At 45.5% G+C, this 19,648-nt stretch overlaps 1 protein-coding gene across 6 annotated transcripts in view; it reads right to left on the minus strand.

The window, feature by feature from the left end:
* The window catches only part of NIPAL3 (NIPA like domain containing 3), a 61,710-nt gene that overhangs the window by 16,584 nt on the left and 25,478 nt on the right, over positions 1–19,648 (minus strand). For 5 of the 6 annotated variants that reach the window (XM_055260973.2, XM_055260972.2, XM_055260974.2 and 2 more), the window contains exons 2-6: positions 16,238–16,306; positions 14,251–14,422; positions 11,241–11,300; positions 6,543–6,688; positions 2,334–2,430 (exon numbers count right to left, since the gene is read on the minus strand). In XM_055260973.2, coding sequence (XP_055116948.1) covers positions 2,334–2,430; positions 6,543–6,688; positions 11,241–11,300; positions 14,251–14,422; positions 16,238–16,306 — 544 coding nt within the window. Of the gene's footprint in view, positions 1–1,410; positions 1,790–2,333; positions 2,431–6,542; positions 6,689–11,240; positions 11,301–14,250; positions 14,423–16,237; positions 16,307–19,648 lie in introns of those variants that run through there. The other variant, XM_055260976.2, reaches the window with a different exon arrangement.

The following is a 19,648-nucleotide window of genomic DNA, read 5'->3' on the forward strand; positions in this document are numbered from 1 at the left end:
CGTGTGCACCTCTCCCATGGACTCCCATGCTCTGTGCTGACTACACCCTAAAGGAGGGAGGAAGGCCAAATCCCTGCAGATAATCCTAGATGTCACTTCTAAACTGCTAAGCATGGGCAATAAGTTCAGCTCTCTGAGGCCCACAGTGCCCAGCACTGTGGCCAAAAGGTTCCGAGTGGATCAATGAACTTACCAGTCTCATGGCAACCACAGGAAAAACATGTGGTGTGTAAACAGCTTAGGAGTTGTTGGGTTTTTTAGTGCTCAGCCACTTGCATTTTTTGTTGTTGTTGTATTTTTTTTTTTCCTTTTCATGGAGAACAGGGTCTCGCTATATTGCCCAGGCAGGTCTCAAACTCTTGGGCTCAAGCTACCCTCCCACCTCTGCCTCCCTAAGAGCTGGGATTACAGGTGTGAGCCACCACACCCAGCTGGTCACTTGTATTTTTAAAAACATTTCTCCAGTGTTTGGGAATGCACACCCCTGTGTCCAGAGAAAAAATGATTGAAGTTCTAATATTCTCTCTGTGTACCCAGCAGAGCATCCTGCTCACCTCCCTGTGGAGACCCTCGCTCTACCCTACTGTTCAGAAATGTCTTCTAACTGCAGACTGCCCTGCCAAACAGGAGTTAGACACAGCCCCCAATACTGGTCCAGGTGAAGCCCTGGTCCCAGCTGCTGTGCTTTGCTTTCCTATTCTTCAGCTTTGGTTTATTTCACTTTCTCCTGCCAACACCCCCAACACGCAGTGTCTCTCGGGCTCCTCACCCATTAGGCTACAGTTTCCAAACGTCAGCAGCCACTTAAGCACTTGTCATCAGGGAGTCCTCCTTAGTCAGAAGGGGATCGGCCAATGGCCCCAGAACTTTCTGGCCTTCCTACGTAAGAGGAGAGGATGTTTCAGAGCCGTGATCCTTCCCATCCACTTTGAAAACAAAGTCACCAAGGAATGAAAGACTGATTCATGCTACGACGTGGGTGAACCTCAGAATCATCATGCTCAGTAAAAGAAGCCAGTCACATCAGGCCACAAAGCATATGACTTTATTTATGAAGGTGTTCAAAAAGGCAAATCTACAGGGACAGAAGGTAGCTTAGTGGTTGCCTGGAGCTGGGAAGAGGGAACAGGGAGTGACTGCTAATGGTTTCTTTTAGGGGTGACAAGATGTTCTAAAATTAGATTAGGATGATGGTTTCACAACTCTATGAAATACTAAAAACCACTGAATTGTATACTTTAAACAGGTGAACTTTATGGTATGTAAATTATATCTCAACAGAGCTGTTAAAAAATTAATGAAACCCTGTCTTCGGTGACAGGTATCTATTTGGTTGATGGCTTGTGGCGGTGGTAGGGCACACAGTAGGAAGGCTGGAAGAAAAATGCACATATTAGGCACCTGTGCACATCTCATTTAACCCCCACTCCCTTCCGTGACTTGGATGTTCTCATAGGCTCCCCCCTTTAGAGAAGTGGACAGTGTGGCTTAAGGAGGGAGGGTCACTAGCCTGAGGCCACACAAGAGCAGCGAGGTAGCAGGCTTCACCAGCCCTGACACCAGCCTGCTCCTCCGCCTCTGTCTGCTTCTCCTTCTCAGGAAGGATGGATTCCGCACAGCTCTATTTATCTATCAAATTATATGTAGTTCTAGCCAGGCACAGTGGCTGATGCCTGTAATCCTCGCACTTTGGGAGGCCAAGGCAGGGGGATCACTTGAGGCCAGGAGGTCAAGGCTGCAGAGAGCTAAGATTGTACCACTGCACTCCAGCCTGGGTGACAGAGCAAGATTGTCTCAAAAAAAAAAGGAAAAATTAATATGCAGTTCTAGCCTCAAGCTGATTCAGGAGCTATCTCTTCCACAGCACCCATCCCTCTAAAAGGAAAAGAAAAAACAGACGACAAAATCTAGTTTTACCTTTGAATCAGAATGAATTCCTAAGCTCTGATAGGTTTCGCATGGATCTTTTCAGGGCTCAATCGCAGGGGCATGCCCTACTACTACCGTCTCTGAAACAACGTAACTCACCTCATCCTCACTCTGCTTTATTCTTCCTCATTGGAATTGTTATTGCCCAAACTTACATAACCTATGAATTTGGCTAGTTGTTTACTGCTATTTTCTCCCTTTAGATTGGAGGCTCCTGGAGCACAGGAGTTTGCCTCCAGTCAGCAGGGACCCAGCTCCCCAGAGCCACTGATGTAGACAGAACAACCTGAGCCAGTCTCAAGCAACTTCTGTGTCCAGCGGCTACAGCTCTGCAAACAAAACCCACATCTCCATTTGGTGCTTCTTGGTGGTGGCAAAACTCAATCATCCAGATGCCAACTTACCAAGTAACGCCACCAAGAGAAGAATCACGACAATGTTGTTGGCGTTCCTCTCCTTGTAGAAGTAGAGCAGCAAGCAGAACAGAATGATCTCCACCAGCTGTGGAAGGCAGCGAGCAGGGGGGTCAGTGGGGACCGCAGAGGTAGGCGACACCGGGAGACCCTGGTGGGCTGGGCCATCATCAGAGTCACAGGGTTGAAAGGGAATGACTGAGCTACGATTCAGCATTTCCCAAACTACTGTTAGACATTCAGGGGAAAAAGGGAAACAGAGTGAATCTCTCTAATCCCTGGCTAGTACTGAGAAGGAATTCCCTGTTGTCCTGAGGCTGAAGCTTTGAAGGTGATGTGCTGCCCTCATATCCACTCTTTCTTGGAGGGCCAAGATTCATCAGGCTGAGATGGTTTCTTCCCACCCCACTGCTCCATGGGTATCCCCATGAAAACAATGGGTTGGTCCAAGAGGGAGACACTTGTTCACCAAGCTCTTTGGTCAAGAATGCGAGGCCAGGCACGGTGGCTCACACCTGTAATCCTAGCACTTTGGGAGGCCGAAGTGGGTGGATCACTTGAAGTCAGGAGTTCGAGACCAGCCTGGCCGACATGGTGAAACCCGGTCTCTACTAAAGTAAAAAAAATAAAAAAAAATAAAAATTAGCTGGGCACGGTGGCATCTGCCTGTAATCCCAGCTACTCAGGAAGCTGAGGCAGGAGAATTGCTGAGATCGTGCCACTGCACTCCATCCTGGGAGACAAAGTGAGGGTCCATCTCAAAAAAATAAATAAATACATAAAGAAAGAATATGAGTATACACTCCCTGTGCTCCCAGGCAAGCTTCCAGTGTGAAGCTTAACAGAGTAGAATGAGGAAGGCATTTGGAGTCAGGGAGACCTGGGTTTGAACTTGGATCTGCCTCTAAACTAGTTGTGTGGCCTTGGGTAAGTCACTTAACTTCTCTAAACCTTAGTTAACCCTCTGTGAAGTAGGGTTAAGAATTCTTTTTATGGGCGCATAATCATAGCTTACACTAAATGACGTCTCCTTGTACGCCAGGCAGTGTTCTAAGCATTTTATCTACATTAAACTCACTAAATCAGCACAATAACTCTACGAAGCAGGTACTACCATGATGGCATGGCACAGAGGAACTTAAACCTGGACAGTCTGGCTCCCAGGCCCATGCACTTTCCTGCTAAGCCACACTGTCTGGTGCTCTGTGAGTAGAAACTTACCATTAGACGATGGCAAGTCCGAGCTTGAGAAGCTCCCCCCCTTGCATCAACAACTTTTCCTTTCTACCCCTTAAAAGCCCAGATATTTGCTAACACTTTCCCAAGAAGTTAAGCCAACCCTAGCGCCCAGTGCAACTAAAGCAGAAAACTTTGACAACAGCTTAGTCCCATTTGCCTATCCCAAACCCCTTATCAAAGCTGATTTAGTATAAAAAAAACACAGAAACATTAATGGGCATTTTGAAACATTTAAAACATTCCTTCTAATTAGAGATGATAAAACACAGCTGCTTTCATTTCCCCCTGTTTCTTCTTTGTCTTTGTTCCAGTGAATCCATATTTTATCGAGTTGTCATTATAGTCAATGCACAATTTCGTACTGGGCTGTTTTTAGTTACCATAAACAATCTTCATGTTTTGTGAAGTTGTCATAATTATCTTTAATTGCTGCAGAATACTTCATCAAGTGGATGTGCCGTCAATCATCAACATTCCCAACCACTGTGCCTGCATTTGAGGGGTCCCAATTTTTCAGCCGTTCTCCATGATTTTTTTTTCTTTCTCTTTTTTTGAGACAGGGTCTCACTGTGTCACTCAGGCTGGAGTGAAGTACTTGATCATGGCTCACTGCAGCTTTGACCTCCAGGGCTCAAAGCTATCCTCCCACCTTAGCCTCCTTAGTAGCTGGTACTACAGGCATGCGCCACCACACCCGGCTAATTTTTACTTTTTTTTTTCCAAATAGAGACAGGGTTTTGCCACATTGCCCATACTGGTCTCAAGTTCCTGGGCTCAAGCAGTCCTCCTACCTCAGCCTCCCAAAGTGCTGAGATTACAGGTGTGAGCCACCACACGTGGCCCATTCTCCATGATTCTAAAATGAACGCTGGAATAGCACTGGATATTATATCATGAGATGGCTGTGCATATGTGGTGCCTCCCAACAGTCCGTGAGTTCTGTGGGCATGTCTCATTTATTTTTTATAACCATAGTGTCTAGCACACAGCAGACGCTCAATAAATATTGACTGAATTCGGTTTGGCCAAATCTCTCCAGCTGGCGGCACTGCCTCCCAGCCATGATGAAGTAAGACGACAGAATCATTCACTGAGCATCTACCACCTTCTGGGTGACTTAAATGCTACTTCCTAGATCTCCCAATAGCAATTCTAAGTCCAGAGATTCTTGCCACTTTACAGAGAGGGAAACAGAGAAGGAAAGCGACTTGGCTAAGGCCACACAGCACTTAGGAAGTCTTGGGCTTCAATCCTCTGAGTGAAAGGTCTGTTTTGGGGTAAAGCTTTGCCCAAGGAGGCAGTCCTTTGCTCTGTCACCAACTACATGCTGGGGCTGGCTGCCAGTTGGGAAATGACACAGCCCCCATTTCAGGGGAAGTGATCCTCTGCCTTGTGGATAATCTGAGGGAAAAGGATGTTCCAGGGCCTCTAGACTCAACCAGAGATCAGGCTGTTTATGTCAGAAGAAAACAGTGAACACCTTTGTCGGCAGGCCACGGGGAAGGAAGACGGCACCTGAGGCCAGGTGGGTCCGGCCTTCAAATCCAACTCTGATTTTATGGACTCTGAGCAGGTCAGCTAAGCTCTCAGAGCCATGGTTTTCTCATCCATAAAATGGGAAGAACATTTACTTTATAGGGTTAAGAGAATCTGAGATGATATATAAAAATGTGTTTAGCATAGCTCAGGGCATGGAACAAGAACGTACCAGTAGCTTTATCACATACTTTAGATGTTTTCCTTAATCAGTTGATTTATAGACTTAAAATGGGATAGAACTGGGGCAGAGGACGGAGCTCTGGCGGAGTGGTTAGGAGACAAAGTTTCCCGTGTCTCCTGGGCTTCTATCAGCAGTGTGATACGGGGAAAAAAAATAAAATAACATTCTTAAATGGTTTACAGTTTTAACTTTTTCTTCCCCTTACCATAAAAGTTTGAAATGGTTACTGTAGAAATTTTGGACAATTCATAAAGATGAAGAGGAAATAAGAACTGAGTCACAACACTATCTCCCAGAGCCAACTACTGATGGAATTTGCTTTCCCATCCAGGCCTTCATAGATATATTACATGACCATATACCTTTGCACACCTCTAAAAAATAAAACTGACATCATACTGTATAATGGTTTTGATATTACTATGTGGGGCACAGCGGCAGTTCATTCGTTCTCACTGTGTACGGTGATCCACTGTGTGAATACAACACAATTGATTCATTCTACTGCTGGGGGGTATTTGAGGAGTCTCCAGCCTGGAGTTATAAAAAATAATGTTGCTGTGAACATTCTCGTACATGTCATTTGAGAAACATATGTATGCATTTCTGCTGAGTATAAAATGAGGGGTGGAATTCCTCCATAGGATATGTGGATGTTCAATTTGGTAGTTAGTGTCAAATGTTTTTCCCAAGTGGTTGTACTAATTTACACTCCCACCAGTAGAGTTTCTTTTTTTTTTTTTTTTTTTTTTTTTTTTTTTTTTTTTTTTGAGACGGAGTCTTGCTCTGTCACCCAGGCTGGAGTGCAGTGGCGCAATCTCGGCTCACTGCAAGCTCCGCCTCCCGGGTTCACGCCATTCTCCCGCCTCAGCCTCTCCGAGTAGCTGGGACTACAGGCGCCCGCCACCACGCCCGGCTAATTTTTTGTATTTTTTTTTTTAGTAGAGACGGGGTTTCACCGTGGTCTCGATCTCCTGACCTCGTGATCCGCCCGCCTCGGCCTCCCAAAGTGCTGGGATTACAAGCGTGAGCCACCGCGCCCGGCCTAGAGTTTCGATATTACATAAATGAAACAAGCATTTCGCCATGAACTGTGTACTCTCCAGAAGCACGGTCTTTCATGCTGGTAAAATGTGCCACAATTCATGGAATCCCCTATTGCTGGGTATTCACGTTTCTGGTTTCTAGGACTTGATCTCCCTCCTGCCACCTCAGGGGGAAGGACTGGAGGCTTCTCTTACCATGTACAAAAGGAAAGGCCAGCTCACGAGGTGCCTGGTGACATTCTCGCCTGTCATCTTCTCGTGACTGTTGGGTGCGAATGTCACCAGCAGGTAGGTGCCCACGACAGCCAAACCGCAGCCAACAAAGGACAAGACGTAGCGCCCTGTGGGGAAGAGAGGCTGTCACGGACTCATTGCAATAACAGGCCCGAGATACAGTACACGTTCTCAGCCACGAAAAAACAGGCTTCTCCTGCAACATACCATGACCTGGTATTGTTTGTATTTTTGATTTTTACTTTAAAAAATAAATGATTTTCCTTAATTTTGTTTAAAAAAACACAATGTAAAAAAAAAAAATTTAATGAAGTATAACATGCATACAAAAAGCGCTTGAGGAATTCTCCCAAAGTGAACACACTCATGAAACCAACTCCCTTAGCCGGACACTGAAATTTCTCATTTGTGAAACTGATCACTAGACCCCACCCTTTCGATCGCTAGACCCCACCTTCAGGGTTACACTATCTTGACCTGTAACAGCACTGATAGCTTTGCCTGGCTTTGCTTTATATGAATGGACCCATAGAGTGTGATCTCTTTTGTTTGTATTCACTCAACATGATGTTTCTGAGATTCATCTGTGTTGTGGGGCACAGTGGCAGTTCATTCGTTCTCATTGTATATGGTGATCCACTGTGTGAATACAACACAATTTATCCATTCTACTGCTGGGAGGCATCTGAGGAGTCTCCAGCCCAGAGTTATAAAAAATAATGTTGCTGTGAACATTCTTGTACATGTCATTTGAGAAACACATGTATGCATTTCTGTTGAGTATAAAATGAGGGATGGAATTCCTCCATAGGATATGTGGATGTTCAATTTGGTAGTTAGTGTCAAATGTTTTTCCAAGTGGCTGTACCAATTTACACTCCCACCAGTAGAGTAAGACAGTTCTAGTTACACTCTTGTCAACACTTACATTATGTCTTTTTCATTTTAGCCATGATGGTATTGCACTGTGATTTTAATGTGCATTTTACAGGTAATGTTTTAAAGCTAAAATCACTTTACGGGCAAACTAAAAAACCAAATAAAATAAAACATAAAGGCAAACCTTCAGAGTTCAACATGTACCTTTTAAAAATTACCTCATCCTTTCCCAACTGGCTATTTAACCTGATGCCAAGAGAACTATATAATAACTACATAATTACTGTCAATATTCTACTCCACAGACCTGTCAGAGACTGTTAGTGGTCCAGGTGGCATGGCTCTTGTCTCTCCCCTGGAGTCTTGTCACACTCCTATTGAACTCTGTAAGGTTGGTGAAAAGCCTCCAAGGTCCAGCCCAGCCCCAGGCAGCCAAAAAATGGCTGAGAGTTCTAAGCCACACTTATGGTGACCACAGGCCTCTGGACTTTTCTGGGATAGAACTAACTTTGCCTATTTCATCCCACAGTAGGGAAAATGTGATACTATGTTAAATGTCTTTTATCTTTATTCTCAGTACTAGGCCTCGTAAATGTAGGAGGTGCTTAAAAAACGGTTGTTCAATTGTTCAATGAATGAATGAGCCACGGTTAAACTCAACAAAGTAAGTCTGTTATCTAAAGTTTTCTTCAGGCAGGGATGGGTCTTACTCATCTCCACACCTGCAGTGTCCAACACAGGTCTAGCACTGAGTGAATGTTTGCTGAATGTAATGGAACTCCAGGTAAGACAGTCATGTTCAGCTGTGCAGGTTGCTCACTGCACAAGGGCACCTGGCTGAATAGGTGAGATGGGCTAAAATCCAGCCCATGCTCTGCTCATCAAGGCTTGTGCCTACAAAACTACAGATGCCCAGAGGGGCCTTCTTTATCCAAGTCACATAGGGCACTGCTTGGACTAGCATGGCTCTCATCCTAGGACTACCTAGAGTATTCCCAAAGGGATGCAAACTTCTATACTGGTCTTAGAACCAGCCCTAACCTCCCTGCCCCATCATTAAGACTACTGAAATTCAGCCTGTCGTTTGGTCTTCTTGGCAGTAGCTCCAAAGTCTCTACTTTTTTCTTTTGGCAAAGTTCTGCTTTTTTTTTTTTTTAGAGTAAAATTCTTTTCTTTTTTGGCCTCTTGGTCCCACCCTGATCTTATTCTATATCAATGATTCAGAGTGGTCCCCAAACTTGGCTGTATATCCACAACATCTTGGAAATTTTCTCTCCCCGAAGTTCTGTTTTAAAAATTTTCAGACATATATTAAAGTTCAAAAAGTTGTATAGTGGGCCGGGCGCGGTGGCTCACGCCTGTAATCCCAGCACTTTGGGAGGCCGAGGCGGGCGGATCATGAGGTCAGGAGATCGAGACCATCCTGGCTAACACGGTGAAACCCCGTCTCTACTAAAAATACAAAAAATTAGCCGGGCGTGATGGCGGGTGCCTGTAGTCCCAGCTACTCAGGAGGCTGAGGCAGAAGAATGGTGTGAACCCCGGGAGACAGAGCCTGCAGTGAGCTGAGATCATGCCACTGCACTCCAGCCTGGGCAACAGCGAGACTCCGTCTCAAAAAAAAAAAAAGTTGTATAGTGAGTACCCATAGTCCCAACAGCTAGATTCTAAACTGACCTTTCATTATACTTGTTTTCTCACATATCTATCCATCTCTCTATCCATGCATTAATCCATCTTATTTTTTATGCATTTCAAAGTGATTTGCAGGCATCAGCATACACTTCACCCTGGGGAGCTCTATAAGAATGCCAAGGCCCTGGCCCCAGCCCAGAGCTCAGAATCTCTGAGGACAGAGCTTGGGCCACCATCACATCACTCCTCAACTCCTCAGTATGGCACATAAGGCCTACACATCAGCCAGTCCTCCACGTCTCCCTGATCTCCCTCTCACTTTATTCATTACCCTCTGGCTACACAGCCTTACTGAGACTGGACAAACCAAGCTTGTTCCTGCCTCGGATCCTTTGCACCTGTGACTCCTGGTATGTGGAAAACCCTGCCCACAGACCTGGGGATGGAAATCTCCTCAGTATCACCTGGATCTGGGCTTAAAAATCACCTCCTTGTGTAAATTAGTTCAACGATTGTGGAAGACAGTGTGGTGATTCCTCAAAGTCCTGGAGGTAGAAATACCATTTGACCCAGCAATCCCATTACTGGGTATATACCCAAAGGAATATAAATTGTTGTATTATAAAGATACATGTGTACATATGTTCACGGCAGCCCATTCACGACAGCAAAGACATAGAATCAACCTACATGCCTATCAATGACAGATGAGATAAAGAAAATGTGGTACATCTACACCATGGAATACTATGCAGCCAAAAAAAGAATGATATCATGTCCTTTGCAGGGACACGGATGGAGGTGGAAGCCATTATTCTCAGCAAACTAATGCAGGAACAGAAAACCAAATACTGCATGTCCTCACTTGTAAGTGGGAGCTGAATGATGAGAACACGTGGACACATGGTGGGGGAACACCACACACCAGGGCTTGTTGGAGGGTGGGGGTTTGGGGGAGGGAGACCATTGGGAAGAAAAGCTAATGGATGCTGGGCTTAATACCTAGGTGATGGGATGATCTGTGCAGCAAACCACCATGGCACACGTTGCCCTATGTAACAAACCTGCACATCCTGCACATGTACCCCTGAAATTAAATTAAAAGTTGGGGGGAAAAATCACCTCCTCAGACAGTCTGACCCTGATCAGTCTAGGAAAGTGTTCCCATCTCCCCAGTCGCCAAAAGCATTCAATTTTCTCTGAAAAACTCACTACAACCTAAAATTATTTCATTTAGTTGCTTGTTTATTGTATCTCTCCCCTCCCCCAACACACACACACACCACACACACACACACACACACACACACACACACACACGACTATAATCTCTGTGAGCAGAAGCCCCATCTATCCTACTGCTGTATCCCCAGCACCTATAACACAACATGGCACTTAGTAGGTGTTTTGTGGGGAACGCTTCTTCCCTACTCCTTGGGTTTCCATGTGGAGGGACCTCCATTAAAGTGACTCTTCTGCCTCTTGCCCTATTGGTCTACATTTCTCAACTTGGGTGGAGCTAATCTACTTAAAAAAATAAAAAAATTAAATACTGGGGCTTTGATCTTTTTTCTTCCTCCTCTGGCCCAAACTATGTGAGGCAATAATTCTGGCTAAGTGTCTCCACTCTGTAAACCCAAGTGTTTCTTCAGGGGACCCGCCCAAGGTCTGACTGGGAGCTGGAGGGTCCTGTGGGGAGAGTGCAATGACATTCCCTTGGCTGCTCACCTAAGCAGCTTGATGCTTTAATCTAGCTCACCTAAAATGCTCTAATCTAGCTTTTATTAGGAGTAAAGCATGACTTCTGATCATCTGTGTTTGACTCCCATTGCTTTAGAACTCGGTCAGGGAGAGAGGGTTTCTTTTCTTAGGCATCCTAAAATCCCAATAATAGATGCTCAAAATTGATCCAACGGGGTGGATAAAAGTCCATTTTTAAAAGCCTCACCGATGATTCTGATGTGTGGCCAGGCTTGAGAACCCCTGATTTAAAAATCCAGCTCTCAGGAGCCTGTTGAGGGCAGAACATAGAACCACAGAGGAGAGCAGGAGGCAGATAACCTCTGAATGAGAGTGAACTAGTTTTACAATTAATAAAAAGCCTTCATATAAAATTAAGGACATAGTTCAAATCACTGAACTTACTCAGAAAGTCTTTTGGTTTCCACTTTTCCTTGATGAATATGATTCCTATGATGGCACTAGCTGAAAAATGAAGCACAAAGAAAAGGGAATTGAGGCTGCTGTTAAAGGGCATCCCTTCACCCATGCCCTCTGGGTGGCTCCTTTGCATTGGAGCTTGGCACTTCCTAACCTGTCACTCATGCTGCCAAGAGCTTGGTTCCTGTGTGATTCCATCTAGGAAAGGGAGGTTCAGAGAGGAGGCCTCCTTCCTGAGGATTTCCTACAAGGCCAGAAGCATCGAGTGCCTGCTGTGTGACAGGCGATTTACACAAGTTATTTCTGGCACGTTCACCCTTGGAGGTGGGTACTCTCATTATTCCTATTTGACAAATGGGGACACTGAAGCTTAGAGAGGGAAAGGGCCCGCTTGAGATCATGAAGGTGGTAGGGGAAGGCAAGACTTGAACCCAGGATTGCAGGAAGCCAGGGCTCTTACTTCTTCCACTGTAACACCCACCTCTGACATGTCTCCCGGCTCTTTCCTCTCCCTGGCTCTTGCACGTTCACAGATGTACTCAAACGCCCTTGGGACTGCCCAAAAGGATAGGGCTGGCAGTCACTGTGAACAGACCTGGATCACTCACTACCCTAGTGCTGCCTCTTCTGGCTGTGTGTCCTTGGATATGTCACTTCACCTGAGTCTCAGTTCTCTAGTCTATGAAATACGGTGTTAGATCCAGCTGGCACCAGCTCATAGAATGTTAAATATTTTGTTAAATATTCAGAAAACCATCCGTAGCTTGAAATCAGCCATAGTGGGAGTAATAATGTCTACACCATATAAACTGGCAAGCACTACAAATCAGGTCTTCCTTTTCTCCCTTCCACTTTTCCATCCCTTTTCTCCATCCCTCCATCTCCTCTTCTTTTTCTTCTCCTTTGTCTCTCTGAGAGGTGGTTTACCAGCACACCACTGAAAATTGCTTTTCTGAATGATAGGGGTAATTCAATGATATATGTAAGTCATTTGGCACACAGTCAATCTCAATAACTAAGCTAGTATTATTACTAAAAGTACCTGGAGCAGTGATGGTTAAGTCATAGATATCCAATAAGTGATAATCATTATTATTTTTAATATTACTCCTCACTGGATGACTTCAGAAGCTCTAGGGCCCCTTAATTTCCAGTGACTGATATCTGAAGTTTTATCATTATAACTTGGCCTCTTTAAAAAAAAAAAGAATTTGGTTATTTGAACCTTACTAAAATTTGAAGACTAATATTTAAAGCACCAGTCACTTAGACACTTATTTCTCATTGTGAAAAAGGTTTGGGAGCCCTTTGGAGATATCTGCAGTGGGCAGAGTGATAAGGCTACAGGTATGATCACATACAGGGGCTGGGGAGTAACACAACACCAACATAGAAAATGGTCTGGAAGTAAGACAACAGGGAAAGGCTGAGACTCTGGCAAACTACTTGCCTCAGCTAAAGACATTCAAAATACATTTAAAAAATACTGTGTGGGGAAAAAACACACACCATGTCTGAGGACCTCATTCACTTTGGAAGCTGCCAGTTCACCAACCCTGGTTAGGAAAAACAGGGCCTTATAACAGGATCAGGGAAAGTAAATAGGTTTCTGCTCCTTTGCCAACTCCTGGTGATTGGTAGTGACTGCTGGAAGCACTGAGAATTCTGAGGTCTCATCTATGCTCTCTAGGAAGGAGTGCCATGATTGATTAATGATGTCTGCCTTGAGCACAGGAAGGGAGGGGCACATAGTTACCATGCATCTGCCATCCCTTGCATAGAAGAGAACCTCTTAACTGAAGGAGGAATAAGACCCAAAATATGACTTTCTCCTTTAAGAGCAGAGAAGAGCATCTGGGCAGAGTAGTGCTTGCCAGCAAAATGGAAAGAAATATTTCAAAGCAAGTTCATTGTCCTGGCTGCTATGCACACAAAAAAGCTATTGTTCACTAATCTACTAACATCTTTTCTTTAAGAAGAAATTTTTTTTTCTAATTCTGTTTTGCTTGTGTTCTCATGAACATTAAAGCTCCCTTGTCTTTTAGTTGGTTCAAATGTTCTGAAACACTGGTTCAGTGATTATGGAAATCACAGAAAGCTGGCAGATGAGAAAGTTAATGGCCGGGTGTGGTGGCTTACAATTGTAGTCCCAGCACTTCGGGAGGAAAGGCAGGCAGATAGTTTGAGCTCAAGAATTTGAGACCAGCCTGGCCTGGCCCCAAACCCTACAAAAGCTTAATTTGTTTTTTTAATAGATGGGGTCTTCCTCTGTCACCCAGGCTGGAGTGCAATTGTGTAATCAAAGCTCACTGCAGCACTCAAACACTGGACTTAAGGGATCCTCCTGCTTCTGTTTCCCAAGTAGCTAGGACCACAGGTGCATACCACCATGCCCAGCTAATTGTTTTTCTTTTTTGTTTGTTTGTTTCATTTTGTAGAGATGGGGTCTCTCCATGTTGCCCAGGCTGGTCTCAAACTCCTGGCCTCAAGTGATCCTCCCACTTCAGCCTCCCAAGTAGCTGGGATTACAGGTACAAGCCACTGCACTCAGTGACAAGCTTAATGTATCTTGATGGTGAAAAGATGCACGGGTTAAGGTTTATCTTCCTTCTTCTTTTAGAAATAAAAAGCAATTCTAATAAGCTTTCTGAATCTTAAACAGATCCTGGAGCCAGACAGCCGAGTTCATATCCCAGCCCTGTTACTCACTAGCTGTGTCATTTGGGGAAAGTAATTTCATTACCCCGTGCCTCAGTTTCCTCATCTGTTAAATGGGGATAACAACAACATCTCCCTCAACATGTTGCTGGAGGATTAGCAGAATTAATATCTGTAAGCACTTACAGAGCCTCGTGTGTCTGAAGCCCTTTGTATTAGGCTATTATTATCCAAGCCAAAGCTGGTTTGTTCAATGGGCACCTTTGATCCTGGTGGTGGCACTCTGGTCACGCAGCTGGGAGCACCCCAGGGGAGGGTGGGGCAGCCCTGGTCTTACCTATCACAGAGACTGCGCTGAGGGGCACAATGAGTGACAGCGGCGCGAAGGCGTAGGAGGCGAACACACCCAGCTCGCCCAGAAGCATCAGGAACAGGCCCAGCCACCATGTCTTGGTCTTGAAATAGGCCCGGGGATCCTTGGAGCCTGCCAGGCGGATGTGGCAGTACTTCTAGAAACCAGAGAAATAATGCAGTTTGCTCAGATGTTTGGGGAAAACAATGCTGTGATGTAGGTACCCTAAATCTACCCCCGACTTGCAAATAAATTGGGAAGACTTGTCAGGTTCTTGTGGAGTCCTGACTCAGAGAAGAGTAAGACAGTAGGGATCTAAATACTAGATCTAAATTCTAGGACGGTAGCTCTCCAACAGGCTGAGAATCCTTATAATCCCCTGGGAAGCTCTGTCAAAATATCCACCTGGGCCTCATCCTGAGTCAGTCTCAGAGAGGTATGGGTGAGCCTGAAAACAGGCATTTCTAATGCATGTCACAGGCAATGCAGTCTCAGGGTGGGAGCCATAGTCTAAGGATCCCACTTGGCCTGGCCCTTGGGTTGACCTCCTCCCTCTCTGCAGTTTCCAGGATTCCCCACGTTTGGATGCCCAAGTGTTCGGCACACTCCTTCCTGTCTACATGCCAGCAGCTCTCACTGGGCAGTTGTGTGGGTATCAGTGGGCCTTGCTCTCCCTGGGGTGGATACATGGCTCAAGCATGGTCAATATTCTTTTTGGGGGAAATGTGAACCTGGGACATAGAAACTGAGGCAGTAACTAAAGCAGGCTAGAAAGTCATGTTGACTTAGAGGGCCAAGTCTGCCATTTGGGGAGGATCATGATGTGGGCTGCCCAAAAGCGGATGAATAACTAGAGATGCTGCCCTGGAGAAAGAAGAGAATGAACCAGACAAGTAGCTAAGAGACCACGTGGTCTCAGTGACACACAGAAACATACACATCCCAGAGCTGAGATGCATAGAGTACAGGTGAACAAGGCACAAGCGTGTCCCCACAGGGATCACAGTCTCCTGCCTGCTCCAGGGAGGGAGAGCAGTTCACTGCAGGCAGAAGCTGGGCAGGGCTGGCAGAGTGAAGCTGGCCAGTGTGCTGTGGGATTCACCCTGTTAGCAGGTATCAAGTCTTATTTGGGTTTCCCAGAAGCAGTCCCTGAGACAAGAACGTGGGAGCAGGTAGTCTGTATGTGATGATTCCAGGGAGCACGAGTAAGGGAGGGGGAAAGTGAGGCAGGGAACAGAGATGAAAGGTGCATTCACGAGCGAATTAGTCCAATGGGCAACTAGGGCTCAGTCTCACAGGGGACCCTCTGAAAAACCCTGTGAATCTCACCTTAGAATCATCCTAGCAGAGGATATGAGCCTGGGGCATTTATTCCCTGCCTCCCACCCCTGCTGGCAGAAGGCAGCCTCCAAGGTCATTAACCGTCCCACTTCCCCAGTGCACACCCCAGTTGTGCCTGCGTGCCAGTAGCACCAGCTCCCTGGTGCCCCCATGAGAAGCTCCTTAGCTATCAACTTGCTCCACACCACAGCTGCTTGTGAACTCAGACATGCTGAGGGGATTTGGAGGTCAGTAGGAGGGTCCACAGCAGCTGTATAGGGCATCTCTGAGGCTTTTAAGTAATGAACGGTGCTGTAATTAGAGTTGAATTTGACAAAACTATGGTAATTCCAGCAGCTTTGTGGCAAGGCAAAGAGGAGAGGATGAGACCAGAGCCAGGGAAGCTAGCAGGAGGTCACTGCAAAGCCCAAGGAGAAACAGTGAGGACCTGGCTAGGAGGGCGAGGGCGGGATGGAGTGGGGCCACTGAATCAAGAGAAATCCTGGAACGGCCCACAAGGTATTGTCCCAGGTGCAGCCCAGGGATGCAGTAGGCAAGGCCCTGCAGAGAGGAGGCAGCTGGACTTCGATAAGACACCCTGACTTGTCTGCTGTGTCTCTGCCCCGAGACAGTGCTGGTAACTGAAACTTACCTGGAGGTTAAGTGCAATGCTGACCACGAGGTGCCCGAAGATCGCCAAGAGGGCGCCGATCAGGTTTTCCTGTAAGGAAAGTTCACAGGAGCGGACATGATTTGGGCACAAGCCAGGGGACCCCAGGACACTTCTGACACTCAACCATTTGCTGCCCCAAAACAAAACCAGAAAAACAATATCCGTGACAAAGCCACACTCCAGACCCACAAGTGGAATTTTACTACTCAAGGTTAATCTGGCTGCTTTGCTGGTTTATAAAACGCTGCCCTGGATACTTTGGTGGCCCGATCACACTAACCTGACAAGGTCTAAACCTGCTATGCTATTCCCTTTAAAGTATTAACTTGCCACCATCTTGTGTGGAAAAGCAACATTCCAAAATCAGAATTTACAAGAGAAATACAGGCCAGAGAATACTTTTTGCTGTCTTGTCAATAGTGTCTTCAATTTCCCAGAGGGTTTCAATGAAACTCTTTTAACTGGCTCACTTGCTTAGGGCATTTTCAATTACTCAATTTATAAAAAGTTAATTTACATCACCTATGAGTTAGGTTCAGACTACCTGGCATGGAATTTTTTACTTTATGAAATGATTACCAAACATATATTCATTGTAGACTAAAGAGGAAATATATATAGACAAAAATAATAATATCTTAGACAAGGTAGCATGAGAAAAAAATGAAAAATAAAAATAACAATAACACCACCATAATAGAAAAGTCACTTTTAATTCTATAACCCAGAGATAATGACTGTAAACATTTTGGTTCTTATTCCTGCAAACATTTTTCTGTCCATAAATTTACATATCAATGGAAATGTTAATTTACTTTATAAAAATAAGATTACCATCTGTTTCATAATCTGTTTTTTTACTTAACATATTGCGAACACATTTCCCTGTCAGGCATACCTAATTTGTCATTTTTATTAAATGTCAAATAACTCATTATTTTTGGATGTGCCATATTTTATATCATTACTTTGCTATTACTGGATATTTAGGCTGTTTCCTTTATTATTAATTTTTCATTTAACTTTATTTTAGAGTCGGGGTAAATGGGCAGGTGTGTTACATGGGTAAATTGTGTAATGCTGAGGTTTGGGTTTCTAGTGAACCCTTCACCCAAATAAGTGAACACAGTACCCAATCAGTAATTTTTCAACTCTCACCCCCACCCCAACCCCTCCCCGTTTTGGAGTCCCCCATATCTATTATGTTTCCTTTTTAAAAATCAATGCTGTGATTGAATAGCCTAGTGCACACATTTTTGTGCGTTTGTCTGGATTAGTCCCTTGGGGCAAATTCCTATAAGTGGAATTGCTGGGTCAAAGTGTACTAGCATTTAAACCACGCTATAGCGAGTCCCCAACACACCCTCCATCCGTATTCCACCACTGAACACCAAGGAATGCTCTATGCTGGCCAATGCTGCATCCTCCTTCCCAGCATGTTCTCCCAACCCCATCTGGTTCCCCTCCCTGGCGAAATCCTGCCCATTCTTTAAGGCGTGGGACAGGCCCTAGGGAATCGGCAGTTTACAAGACAAACAGTCCTCACTGTCATATGTTCAGTCCATCTGGAAAGACAGATAATTAGCAAGCTGCCCCGCAGTGGCCAGAGCTGGCCGAGGCTTCCCCCTCAGGACAGAGTCAGCAGTAATAGTGAAGTCAACCCTCCCTCCTTCCCTCCTAGATCGCGGGGCTTAGAGAGCTGAGGGCAGGTCTTCCCTGAGAAGGGGCAGTTGGCCAGGGACGGGAGAGGGCAGGAGGACTGAGAGGGAGTCCCACCAACTGAAATCACCATGGACAGCTGTCCTTAACTTCTCTCCCAACAAGGCTCAGCGCTGCCACAGAAGGGAAAGATGTGGAGCCAGGGGACCCCAGTCTAGTCCCAGCTCTGCCACGACCTCACCACACCTGAGATGTGTCCCCCACCTGGAAAAGGTCAGAGCTGGGAACTGATTCTGACTCACCTGATGAGCAGCAAGATGGAATAAAACCACCTGTGGGCAGAACACGTCCTTCCTGTAGGATCACAGGATCTCAGAGCTAAAAGACTCGCTGGAGACCTGCCCAGCCAGGGTTTCCCCAGCTGAGTTCCCAGAGATGCTAACGGGGTGCTAAGGCAAGAAAAGCACCATGTAGTTAAAGGCAACGCATCCTCTACCCACTGCTGGGAGGCCCCCACAGCATGTTAGAGGCTCTCAGAAGAGTTTCTCCTTGTCTAACTCAGGTTCTCAAACTTATTTGGCTCTAGAACTCTTAACTTGGAATCCAGCCATCAGCATCTGGACTAAACATCTATGACTCTCACTTGACTAACATTTTAATCCTTTCCTTTTCTTCTGATAAACGGCACCCTGATTTTGCTGGGGAGAACTTTACTCCGCCCCCTCCCCATTGGACACAGTCTTATTGGAACTGTCATTCCCAGTGCTCCATCCTCCCTAGACATCATGGCCCAAGTGTGACCCAGGCCAGGCAGGCCAGAATCTCTTTCTCTGGGATCCAGATCTTGGACTGAGAAACACAAAGGCTGAAGAAAGGTTGGCTCCCTTCAGCCCAAGGTGAGGCCTGAGCAAATCATTAGCTGCTTCTCCTCGGGACCCTGGAGCTATCCTGGTCCCAGACCTCCGGGTTCCAGACCTTCCTGAAGCCAGGAACAGCCCAATTTTGCTTAAGAACTTGTTTCTGTTACTTGCAACTAAAAAGCTCAACAGAATCAACACTTTGTGGAAAGCATTTTGGGACACTATTATTAGCCCAACTTCTCATAAACATGAGTGAGGTTTTTTCTTCCCCCTTCTTAGAGGCATTGCTTTGGTGGACAAAAAAGGCAATCTGCTGGGGTGGGGGAGTGGGGAGGGACAGCATTAGGAGATATACCTAATGCTAAATGACAAGTTAATGGGTGCAGCACACCAACATGGCACATGGATACATATGTAACAAACCTGCACATTGTGCACATGTACCCTAAAACTTAAAGTATAATAATAAAAAAAAGAAAAAAGAAGGCAATCTGCTTTTATTTTGTAAAAAGAAATATGCTATTCAAATTTAGTTTTTTGAAATAAAACCTTACCACAGAACTAATTATTATAAATAGCTAATTATATTTACAAATATAATGAATCTTAGATATACATATTTTGAGATGGAGTCTCACTCTGTCGCCCAGGCTGGAGTGCAGTGGCGCGATCTCGGCTCACTGTAAACTCCACCTCCTGGGTTCACGCCATTCTCCTGCCTCAGCCTCCCGAGTAGCTGGGACTACAGGCGCCCGCCACCACGCCTGGCTATTTTTTTGTATTTTTAGTAGAGACGTGGGTTTCACCGTGTTATCCAGGATGGTCTCGATCTCCTGACCTCGTGATCTGACCGCTTTGGCCTCCCAAAGTG

Source organism: Symphalangus syndactylus, chromosome 22 (assembly GCF_028878055.3).
Source record: "Symphalangus syndactylus isolate Jambi chromosome 22, NHGRI_mSymSyn1-v2.1_pri, whole genome shotgun sequence".
Taxonomy (NCBI): Eukaryota; Metazoa; Chordata; class Mammalia; order Primates; family Hylobatidae; genus Symphalangus; species Symphalangus syndactylus.